We start from the raw sequence: 12562 nt of genomic DNA on the forward strand, positions 1-12562 counted from the left end.
CTGAAAAACTAATTATGACTAGAACACACCTGTGATATCGCGGGTCCTTGACTGAATTAAAGTATATAACTATGCGCAAGCATTATTTTAGTATTACTTAGTATTGTCATCTGATAAAGTCATGCCGATTATAAGATACACAGTTTTCTCTGCTTTCAAATCTTTCTGTTTGAACCCGTCGAACTGGAACTTATCAATTATTGGTAATATTAATTATTTGGAAAACAAAAGGTCCTGGAATGGAGTATTTTTTAATCAACAGCATTGTCCTATATTAGTTATAAATAAAGTTGAATTCTTTGATTCGCTGTTTTACGTCATGCCCGCTAACAAATTGAAAACTGTACCTATACGCCTTATTTTTAGTCCAGATTTTTAGTATTCGTATTGTTATCTTAGAAAGTCTTTCTGATTAAAATATTACAATAGGTAACAATTCGACAATTTAGTAGTGATTATGACCCGTGTATATAGCATATTAATCCTGAATACACCGTTTGTTGGTGCGCCTGTCAGATGCGGAACGTACAGATAAGGTAATAGGTAACAGGTGAATATACTATTGGTATCGGTATCGGACTCGACCCGGAACTTCTTAATTATTGGCAATATTAATTACGTGGAATACAAAAGGGCCTGGAGTGGTGTAATTTTTAATCTACACCTTAGTACTATATTAGTTATATATAAAGTTGAATTCTTTGATTCGTCGTTTTTACGTGATGACGGCTGACAAATTGGACCTCGTAATTTTAGTATTATAGATATCACTACCGGTAATGAAAATAGTACAAAAAACTTCAAAAAACATCTGGGTACTATTCTTTGAACTTCACCTGACAACTCTTGCTGAGGTATAACTCTCTGGACTTGTTGTGTAGGCCTTGTTGTTGTTGTCACAGGAGATATTTGTGCTGCTGGTACCCCATCCTCCTGAGGTTCCTGATGGGATACAGTTGTTGGCATCACAGTTGCAGTAGGTGTAGTAATAGCAACAGATAATGGAGAAGGCATAGGTCTTATACTAGCTGTAGCCTTCATATTGGCCTGGGTTTGACTAGGTGTAGGATGGGCTCTGGCAACAGGAGAAGCTATTGGTCTAATTGGTGCTGTAGTCTTTGGAGGTGGAGCTTCTGAGGACTGGCTGCAAAGGTAAAATTAAGAATCTGTACAAATTCCTGAGAAAAGAAATTTCTATTTTTGACTTTTCAATAGTTCATTTTCTTTTTTACCTAGATTGCTGATAAGTTAGTGATTTAAACATTTCAAATAGTCATAACAAAGGGCATAGTCAACAGGTCTTTACAATAGAAGCATCATAAGGTTAACATATTTATATTCTTATATAAATAAATAAATAATGTGTCCATGAGACACAGATGATGCCCTTGCTTGCATATAAAGTTATAAAGGGACATTACTCCAGAATTTAACAACACTCAAATTTGATCTGTGTTTTGTGGTAATAAGCATTGTGTTTAGATTTCATAACATTTTGTTGAGGCAAACTAAAGTTAGATAACATACACTAATTTTGGGATATAGGTACCGACAAACAAGGGTAGCATTTAATACCCATCCGCTGCAGCAGGGGCATGAAAAAGAAATATATTTTCCTACCTAGTTCCTTCTACTGCCACAGTTGGGGATGGTCTAGCCACTTGTGTCTTGGGTGCCACTGCTTTAGGTGGTTTCTGTAACTGTTGAATCTGAAATGAAGTATGTGATTTTTAGAAGCTTTTATTAACTAATGATTTAATCATTTTCTATTCATTAATTTAAATATAATAGTGTATACACCTAATGTAAACCAAATTATTTTAGTGAAAACATAAGTTCACGTTTCAAACTAATGTCAAGACATATATTTTATATTCAGGATTTCCTAATATTCTTATTGTACTGATAAAAGGCAAGATCTAAGTGTTACATTTTCACCTTGATTTATACATCAACATGAGTTTCCATTCCAGAACGTCTTCAAAATAAGTTACTCATAAAAATTAGTAGGCTAACAGTATAATCTGCTTTGGCAGACACAGATGATGTTCTGAAGATGTGGAAGTAACATACTTCTTTTTATGATTTTTCTTTTCAACTGTGTAAAATTAATGCGAATTAGACTGGAACATCCACCTTTTTCAGGTGAAAACCGCTAGAACCCCTCTTCAAAATATTTCTGAATCAGTACCCAAAACAATGTGTTTTATAGAACACACCAGAATAACAGCAAAACTTGTATTTCAAGCTGTTATTTTGATTAACCAGGGATATTAATAACGGGCAACCATGGAATAAAGTATATTAAATATTCATCAAACCGTTACCTTATTTTGAAGCTCTACAATTTTGGACTTTTGTTCAGTTATATTATTCTGTAAATCAGACTTCTCTTTTTCAAGTCTATCTATGTTGGTTTTCAGATCAGGCACCTGACTTGCTGCTACTGCAGATTCTTTCAGTTCAGATAACTCTTTTTCAAGGGAGGTAATTCTTGATTCATAATGACTCTTTAATCTTCCTTCTGTTACTGTACAATAAAATAAGAACAACTTTATGAAAAGCTTTAAAATAACCAAGAATGGATTGATAAATGATTCTCTTTAGAATCACACTTAGGAATCACATACACTATAATTCAGAATTAAATGTGTACATTTATTTTAAAATGCACATCACAGATAATTGACAATAATGCAAGATTAATCAATGCCAATCAGAACATTATAGTGGGATATGTTTTCAAAATATCAAAATGTGAGGTTTAACTATTGTATTAATTCTGAAATTTGAATTTAAAATTCCATAAAATTTGCAAAACGAAAAAATTATCTGGAATAAATTCTACTGAATGTTTTGTTTCCGTATAACTGGTAGAACAAACTAGCAAGTAATATGTAATGTCTTTTTTACAGCCGATTGCATTGAGTATGAAGGCAAAGGTATTTTCTTTGGTTAGCTGAAAGCACTTATAACACTCCTGAAGAAGTAAGGAAATTAAATCAGACCATACATCTGCTATTAACAATATAGGAAAATAATACTTATGAAGCAAATGGAATACTGTAAATTCAGAAATTAATGCATGCAATCATTATTGTGAATCACTGATTACTGGTAAAAGAGCAACTTCTAACTAATGTGATTATTTTGTAAAGGATAATCAATAACGAATTTTAAAGTTTTTGTTATTGCAAACCTGAAACTGTCACATTTCCCCCATTAACATAAAGCTTACAATAATTTCTAAATTAACAGTTTTATATTTCAAATTACCATTTGAGCTTTCTTCCTCAGATTTTATTTTCTGTCGTAACTTTTCTAGTTCAGCATTTTGATTTTGAATTTCTTCATTTTGTGAGCCAATCTTTTTCCTTGCTGTAAGCAGTACTTGTTTTGACTGATTAACCTTCTTCTCATGATCATCTTTTTCTTCTTTCACTTTGGCATGGTCAGTCTTTAACTTATCAAGTTCCTATGTAAAATATTTGACATTTAAATTAGGACTTTTACAAAATAATTGACATCAGTTTCAATTAAAGTTACACCAATTATCCTAGGTCAAAAGTTGACCACTCTGCATTCCTCATTTTAAGGTCAAGATTTACTAAATGGGCTTTGCCAGGTATTTCAAAAATATTGTGCATACAACATTTGTTGAATTGAAATGAAATAAAGCTTGAAAACACAGCAACCAGTTATGGTTTATTCCTATATTTGTGATTTTCATTATCATCTTTGGTTTCAATGAGCGGAAACATTCATCATAATCTAAGGAGAATTCGACCAAAGATAAAGGTGCAATCAAGGTGACAACCAAATGAAAACAGACAGATGGAAAGGTAAAAAAACTTTACGTTCTAACTTGAATTAAACTTATTTGTCTTTATACTTATCAAATTAAGGAACAAACCTCTTGTACTTTCTCCCTAATTTTCATTTCCTGTTCTCTGATCTGTTTACTTTCATTTTCATTCTGTTCTACTTTCACTTTAAGTTCATCTCTCTCTTTTTCTGTGTTTGTCAGCTGTTCTCTGAATGAGCTGGTAGCCTGTTCTAAGGCTGCTGCACTTGGTTGTTGTTCCTCCTGGGATGCCAGTTTCTGTTTTAAATCCTCCATTTCTTTACTAATAATTTCTGTCTGCTCTTTGTACTTTCTTCCAATCTTTTTTAACTATACCATAAAATTATACAATGTCATGACATGCAAAAACAGAAGACAGCCAAAACCATAATTGGCTTAAACAGACCTAAATTTTAACTCCCGTCATCTTTATCAAGAATAAGTGCAAAAATATTGGCAGATCAAAAAAAATCCTTGATTACTTTTTTAAAATGTTTGATAAAAACACTATAAAGATTCAAAAGCACTGATAGGGTTTATGATAAGTAGAACACATCAACTTACCTGAACTATTGTTTTCTGTTTAGTGTCGTCCTCATTTGTTTTGGTCTGCAGATCTTGCTCTGTTGTTTGTAATTTTTTTCTGACAAGAAAATGTTCTTAGTTATAACATTGCAAAATTTAATTTAATAAAATATATTAAGTCAAGCAATTCATTTGTTCTCTAAAGGGAATTCTATTTATAGCAATAATTCCAATATTCTTAAATTCCAGTAAAGCATTATACTTGTAAAACTTATAGTTGTTTATTATGTAGGTACTTGCCTGTCACAGTATGTATGGATTTTGCTCATTGTTGAAGTCTGTAAGGTTACCTATATATTTTAAGTTCTATTTTGTGCTGTTAAACCACTGTCCCCAAGTAAGATGTGGCTTAAGAGCTGAGAAACATGACCTAGCTAAAACTGCTTTAAATTGCCAACTATTATGAAAAAAAAATGCATGTCTCTGATTGTTTTTTTAGATATATTTATCACCAATTAAGAGTATCATTACCAAACTATAAAGTACAGTCTTGGATTTTATTGCATACAAATAGGCTAAGAAAGTGAGATATGTTTTACATTAATGCACTCGCACCCGCAAAGTGGAAAGGGATTAATATAAGTTGTAAAACTTGTTTCCCAATCCACTATAAATAAATATGTTCAAACTAATGCTTACTTGAGGTTCTCTATTTCTGTCTTTAGTGAGGTGATTTCCTGTCTGTAATATACAATGTAAGAGATGATGGTACTCTGTAAACATCGTGTATAAATCAAGCAAGCATGAGATGTATGTTGTGAACCAATATAACACTGAATTGTTTATAATATGTTTATAATATGAAAGAGTATTGCAGTTGTAAAATTTCATAGATCTATCATTATTAGACTCTAAAAACAACAACAAAAGACCAGAAAATCAAGTTCCCAAATATTTTACTAAATAAGTTCTATCTATTTGCATTACCTTTTTTTGTTATCAAAAATAAATCAAATTAAAAGAATCCTAATTATTGTACATAAATTTCATAAAAGTGATACTTACTGTGCGTTTATTACATTCTGATTTGATTTGGCAAGCTCAGTCCTGAAAACAAAACAAAAATACCATAGCAGCAAAATCTTTATGGAAGCAAAACTAACTTATGATCCAATACTAAAGTCAGGAATTTGATGTTCAGTAGTTGTTGTTTGTTGATGCGGTTCATAAGTGTTTCTTGTTTTTTTATATATATAGATTAGAGCATTGGTTTTCCCTGTTTGAATGGTTTTACACTAGTCACTAGTCATTTTTAGGACCCTTTATTGTTTTCTGTTCAGTGTGAACCAAGGCTCTGTGTTGAAGACTGTAATGGTTTACTTTGATAACTTTTCACTTGAATGGAGATTTGTCTTATTGGCACTCATGCCATATCTTCTTATATATAAATTAAATAAAACACCAGCTTTATATTCAGTGTGTTTGTAAATGTAAATGTGAATGCAAATATATAACAAAACTGGCTTATTTTAATTCTACAACATAATTTGCCTTGAAACATACTTACTGCATATTCTGTGAACTTTGATTTGTTCTGGAAATCTCTGCTCTGTAAGTAAAAATGTAAAAGTGTATTAGCTCATGGTTATCATATTTTAAAAAGATTGAATATTTTTACTCATGACGTCCCAAAAAATTAAATGAGATTCAACATATCTAGGATTTATCATTATCAGTGATCTTACTGCAAAGATGACAATCAAATATCCCCTGATATTCTGATGATATTTCCTTTAAAATGTACTGTCAAAATACTTCAAACCATTAGAATTATCAAAGGAAATTAGCATAACATTGATAATATAATATTATCTATCATTTATATATTTCCATCACTGCATGTTCTTAGTGGTATATGATATTTATTCTTTAGAAACAGTTAAATATCTAAAATTTAAATCCAGAGTGCAGGGAAAAATGAAATACAGTGCCAGTGGTGGAATCTGACTTTTACTACATAGCTTCATAGATAAACTTTATCTTTCTTTAACAATGATCTGAAAAAAAGTATCTGTTCTATCTAAATGAAGTCTTCAGGCATGGTCCCGTTTTTTTTTATGTTACAACAACTTTATAAAAAGGAAGCAAGAAAATTGCATGAAAAAGAATTTTTAACAATCAAGAATCGAGATTCAGCAAACAATGTTGATTATCCATGCCAGGAAAGTATAAACTATACAAGAATTAGAGAAAATATTTCTCCAACTGAAGATTAACTGAAACAAATTGTCAGTAAAATGTATAGCAATACACTGAAACTAATATGATGCACATTATCTGCTTTTGAATATTTATTTGAGTGACAGTGGGGCTCAAAACCAACAACATTTCAAAAGCGAGAAAGTTTGTTAAGTTTTCCATGAAAATGAAAATATCATGTGAAATTATATTTAATGTATGCAATAGGTATTTGCCAGTAAATAAATTACTAGTTTTCAGGTTGTACTATCCTGGACTTCTAAAAACAACATTTTTTGGCAAATACCACTTTCACATGATGTTTTTTTTTATACAATATATATTTTTGAGAAATATACAGAAAGGTGCATACTTTAGTCTATGGTTCTCTTCTGTCATTCCAGATAATTCTTTTTTCAAGTTTTCACGTTCCTGTCTGAAAAACAAGATTTAAGTGCAAATTATTTTGGTAAGTTTAGAAATGAAATAGAACTAAAAGCGTATCTTTCATTTAAAAATCCTACTAAATAATAGTATGTTCATGCATTAACTTTATCCTTTTATTTTTCTAGTAGAGAAAATGTAGTAGAGTTTAATACAAAGCAAGATAATGAATTTTGAAAATTAAAATATTTAAAAGTTAAAAAGAAATGTCTTTATATTGAAGCCAGCAAAATTGAAATAGAAATCCTGCATTTACAACTTGTCATGTTAACTGAGACAGTAAACACATGTTGCATCAAAATAATTATTAAAACTTACATTAATCTCTTTTTCTCTTCTGGATCAGATTTATTTGACTGTTCTATAAGATGACTAGTTCTAGCCTTCCATCTATCCACTTCTGTTTTCAGTGCATTTTTCTCTGCTGCTAAAGTATCTATTGTAACTTGTTTATCTCTGATTGTCTGCATCATTGGGTTTATATCTCTTTCAAGTTTATTCACCTAAAATAAAATATTATCATTGTACCTTCACAACTTCTGATGTCAATTATTACTTATTCTAATGAATCAGAAACACTTTTTTTACAAAAAGCATGTCTACAAACCTTTTCCTTTTTATTTTAAGATTTCTTTCTAAATAAAAAAAAAAAAAGTTTAAAACTAGATGACCCTGAAAACACAAATAAGATTTTTAAACATGATTTTATGGGCATTTCATTCTGAAAATGTTAATTACATCCCTTAACACTTTCCTTCTCTCATTAAGAATGTCTATCTGGCAATCCACCTTATAACAAATGCATTCACAACTTTTGTCTGAAGTGGTTACTTTCACTTATTGCAGTGTCATCAATTATCTCATTACAAACATCCCTACCTTAGCCTCTAATGTTTCCATTTCCTGTTGTAATTTATCCTTCTCCTCCCTTAGGAGTTTGTTACTATCTGTCAGCAGATTCAAGTTTTCCACCTTCTTCATCAGCTCAGCATGCTTTGCTGCCGTCTGTAAACTAGCCTGTAAAATATTATTGAGTATCTATTATTTCAATCATACTACTTTTCTGATAATGCCACTTTTCATTTCATGAATAACCCTTTCAAGATCATGTTCTTTTTTTTTAAATTTATGTACTGTAAAAGTTAATTTTATTACATGTGCATTTCAATGTTTAAATACATTATCTATGATTTTCTGTTTAATATTTACCAACTAGTGTATATATAGATGCTACAATCAGGTTTTACCAATAAGTGTATCTGTGATTTAAAATTCAGTATTTACTCTTACTACCACATTTTAGAATGTATCTGTGATTTTAACCTCAAGTTTTTATTGGTATATTTTGTGAGTTTTCACTCATGATTCCATAGTTAAGATGTATCTATGAAAAACATTCAATTTTTACTGGTTTCTCTAAAATGCTTTTACCCATAATTCAATAGTTTAATATACATCTGTAACAAAGCATTTGATTTATACCTGTGATTGTTCTCTCTCTTCTGCTAATACTTTATTAATGTCCTCTATCTCTCTATGTAGGAGTTCATTTCTCTGTTTAATTCTGGCTGTTTCGGCTTGTACTACATCTAACCTTGATTCAGCTATGTCCTTCTCCTTTCTCAGAAACCTACAAATAAATCACCTTTATTAAATATCTATCATGGACATGTTCTATCTAGATGATTTTGAAATGCTGAATTCTTATAGGTCATATGAAAATTTGGAAAGCTGAGCTTTATTTTTTTTTTAATTTAAATAAAAAGGAAAGTCATATGCATTTTATATGGAATTCAAATTCAATTTGAAAGCAAAACCAATTCTCATCAACATCTGTCAAGTTTTATGAAATGACAAACATTGAAAACCTAAATTGAAAGTAAAAATTTATAAACATCTTGTTAATTTCTCTCAATCCTACTTTATAACTTCTAACAGTTGTTCAGAAGACTTAGATGTCTCTTCACCAAATGATGTATTTAGACTTTCTCTCCTTGTTACTGCTGCTTGGACTGACAACATCTCTTTACTCATCTAAAACAAACATATTGTTACTAATAAGGATTACAAGTTACAACATGTACATATACATTTTGAAGTACAGTCAAACCTGATTAAACCGGACCCTGAATAAACTGGTTTCCTGTCCATTCCAGCCGAAAATTAAAGTCCTGTTTTTTTCCCTTCAAAGTCTTTGTTAAAATAGCCTTTGTAAACCGGACTCTGCCTATTCAGAAATTCCGGTCTTATAATGCAGTCTAAATACTCTGAATTACATCAATTATTACCTGTCAGAACCGGTTTGTCTAATTAATTTTAAATGATCGATATGCAATGAAAACATATTTGTTGATACAATATAGCTTTTCAAGATAATCAATTGGCCAGGTGTTAAACTGTGAACTTACAATTGGACAGGAGTGAGCTGTATTATTTATTAAAACACTATACACATCTTAATTAATCTAAAAGACATGCCGAATATATCTCGGATTGAACTTACGTTGTAACTTGAATATTTTTTTCAAATTGCGGAGTAAAAAATTTACATTGTGTCTCTAAAATCCTGTGTGCCCTGTTATGAACCTCTAAACAAATGACCCTGATAATAAAGAACACCCGGATGATAACAATCAATGTGCAGTGTACACTGTCAACAATGTTTCGATCGTGATGAAATTTAGTTTGATAATATTCTGGCTTTCAAATCGGCCATACCAACGAAGGGTATATAAACAATACGAGTATTATGATGCCAATAGAAAACAAAGTGAAAGTGAAATAGACAAGTTGGAGACTGATGCTACCGAGGTCTATTTGACATAGGAGGATATGTAAAACACGGTTGAAATTATTTCTGTTTAATTCTAGGCAAAACCAGTTTCTGAAATTTTTGATATTTTTTTATGAAGATTCAAAACAACGATCATACAAAGTTATGACATAATTGCGTTTTGTATTTTAATTTATCAGTCTATACATTTTTTGTAGTTTACAATCTGTCAGAACTTTTACATGCAATATATTGGATGTCACAAGTCGTTTATTTCCGGTCAAAACAGAAACCTGAATAAACAGGCTCACTGTCCAAACCGGCCCTTTTTCATAGTCCCGTAGCTGACCAGTTCATACAGGTTTTACTGTATAATATAAACATGGACTTGTCATATTTGCCATTATAGTTCCCTAGATTTGTGTAGTCTTATTCTATATCATTTTTGTAAAAAAATATATATTGTACTAATATTGAATAACATATAGCATACACTAAATGCACCTCTTATGTGATGTGATATGCTGACAATTTTACCAAGTATACCCTGTAATTCACCCCTAGTTTTTACCTTTTCCATCTGTTCATGTAACAGTTTATTTTGGTTAGTCAATTCTCTGTTTCTTTGTTCTATTCTTTCTATTTCTACTTTCATCAATCCTTCCCTCTCTGATGAGGAACTCTGAAAAAAGATTAACATTAACATACATTACAGAAACAATACTAAGAAAGTATAATTGAAAAAGCTTTGTTTCAATCATTTTTATGCATATGTACATTTTTGAAGAAAAATAATTTAATAGCAAAATGTTGTCAGAGATGTAGGGAAAAATAACTTCATTTCTTATTAACACAATTTCATTTTGTGAATGTTTTTCTATTTTAAATTCAAAAGCATTTCCAAAGTATCAAGAATTCTAATAGCAATAAAGCTGAAATACAGATTTGTATTAAGTGAATATATCTATAATGCTCCAATATAAAAATAAAAATATATCAATTATCATTACCAAATGTTCTTCCAATTTTCTTTCTGCTTGAATTCTGATATCTCTTTCTGTAGCCAGTCTGGTGTTAAACTCTTCAAGCTGAAAAATAGTGTAATGAAATACGAAAATACAGTCTATATTTCTTGAAATTCATTAATGACAAGTATTTCAGGTATGAGGGAAAAAATGAATTCTTAAAACTTATTAGCAATATTTAATTTCTTAAATTTCCATGTTCATTCTGAAAAATTATTACATGAACAGATGAACTGACTCCACACCTACGTGAAACTAGTGACATATGCAAACTTAGATGTTATAATGAAAATGCATTCTGTTTCATTGTATCTATTTATGATATTTATGTACTGATAAACTGATTCATACCTGTCTTTTGACAACGGTCAGCGTTTCTACATCAGCAGCATGTAATATCAACTCTCTCTGGTACTTATCCTGGGTCTGTTATATAACAAATAATAAGGTATTACAAATGTCATAGTTATGTACTTAAAACATATAATATAAGGTCCCTGTCCAAATTTAAGATCCAATAAAAAATTCCACATTAACCACTATTATTATGGTGGTTAATTATAAATTAAGAAATAATTGATGCCAGCTATACTTTATTGTAGTTTTAACATGGGTAGGCATTATATTCGTGATTATTTTTGCCAGAGCGATAGCGAGGGCTAAAATAACACGAATATAATGCCTACCCATGTTAAAACTACAATAAAGTATAGCTGGCATCAATTATTTCGATTCTGATTAGGACAATTACGGTAATTTCTATGTTCACTGTGTATAAGTGCACCGGATTTGTTTTGGCTCTTCCATCAACCTTCCTGTCGATTTTTATCCAACTAGTTCAAACCAGTTTAATTTCGCAAAGTTGTATTTCTAAAATTCAAAATTGAAACAGAAATGAACAAATTAATTTATTAACTAAAACAATATTTGTGTCACAATATAACAGAAAAGTTATATTAAAACAGTCTTTTCCTTTGAGGTCAATTTCTGACACGCACATTTTCAAGGCAGTTGTCAATGGCGGTGGACGCACAAGGAGAATCGGGTAGGTCTTTATTTACTAAATTAATCGTAAATATTCCGCAGGTTAATATTGTAGCATTGGTAAATATGTTCATATCTGATAGAGGATTCCTTGATAAAGTTGTGCTGACATTCGAGACTTGGTTGGCAGGAGGGGCCCTTTGACAGAGATCCATTTATACTTGCGGTGGCTACACCTTGTAAAGTTGATCAAAGCCAAAGGGCAGCCACGCCTTTGTGCATCTGACGATTTCAAATGTTGTATTAAATGATGATTAAAACTAATACTGGGCGACAATCTTGTTGCATTTGTAAAATGGATTGGAAACCTTAGTGGTATATTGGTAATTACGCCTATTTTATTTTTATAGGAGAATGGGGTTCGATTCCCTGCTAGGGTCAATCCATTTTATCAGAAATATGAAACAATTTTGTCATTTCAGTACAACAGTAATAATAACCTATACTTTATTTTATATTTTATCGTCGGAACATATGTTTCAATGAAATTATTATATACAATACAATGACATGCCTTTTTAACGGGAGAGATGAAACGTGTTTTTCAGAGGGAGGGGTTTTGAAATTAGAACAGCCAACATGAACGTTGTGGTATCTAGGTCAAATATGTCAATTACGAATTGTAACACATTGTTGCCATTGTAAAAGTATTAGTAACAAAATGTGTAT

General features: G+C 30.8%; 1 protein-coding gene across 2 annotated transcripts in view; it reads right to left on the reverse strand.

Annotated features, from left to right (window-relative positions):
* LOC139517446 (nucleoprotein TPR-like) overlaps positions 1 to 12562 on the reverse strand; it is a 59698-nt gene that overhangs the window by 13590 nt on the left and 33546 nt on the right. For both annotated transcript variants that reach the window (XM_071308493.1, XM_071308484.1), the window contains exons 31-47: positions 11201 to 11275; positions 10835 to 10912; positions 10396 to 10506; positions 8973 to 9085; positions 8534 to 8681; positions 7931 to 8068; positions 7370 to 7554; positions 6981 to 7043; positions 5937 to 5978; positions 5435 to 5476; positions 5069 to 5110; positions 4409 to 4487; positions 3914 to 4174; positions 3277 to 3475; positions 2328 to 2530; positions 1621 to 1709; positions 837 to 1144 (exon numbers count right to left, since the gene is read on the reverse strand). In XM_071308493.1, coding sequence (XP_071164594.1) covers positions 837 to 1144; positions 1621 to 1709; positions 2328 to 2530; positions 3277 to 3475; positions 3914 to 4174; positions 4409 to 4487; positions 5069 to 5110; positions 5435 to 5476; positions 5937 to 5978; positions 6981 to 7043; positions 7370 to 7554; positions 7931 to 8068; positions 8534 to 8681; positions 8973 to 9085; positions 10396 to 10506; positions 10835 to 10912; positions 11201 to 11275 — 2176 coding nt within the window. The remainder of the gene's footprint in view (positions 1 to 836; positions 1145 to 1620; positions 1710 to 2327; positions 2531 to 3276; positions 3476 to 3913; positions 4175 to 4408; positions 4488 to 5068; positions 5111 to 5434; positions 5477 to 5936; positions 5979 to 6980; positions 7044 to 7369; positions 7555 to 7930; positions 8069 to 8533; positions 8682 to 8972; positions 9086 to 10395; positions 10507 to 10834; positions 10913 to 11200; positions 11276 to 12562) is intronic.

The sequence above is a fragment of the Mytilus edulis genome, chromosome 1 (assembly GCF_963676685.1).
Source record: "Mytilus edulis chromosome 1, xbMytEdul2.2, whole genome shotgun sequence".
Taxonomy (NCBI): domain Eukaryota; kingdom Metazoa; phylum Mollusca; class Bivalvia; order Mytilida; family Mytilidae; genus Mytilus; species Mytilus edulis.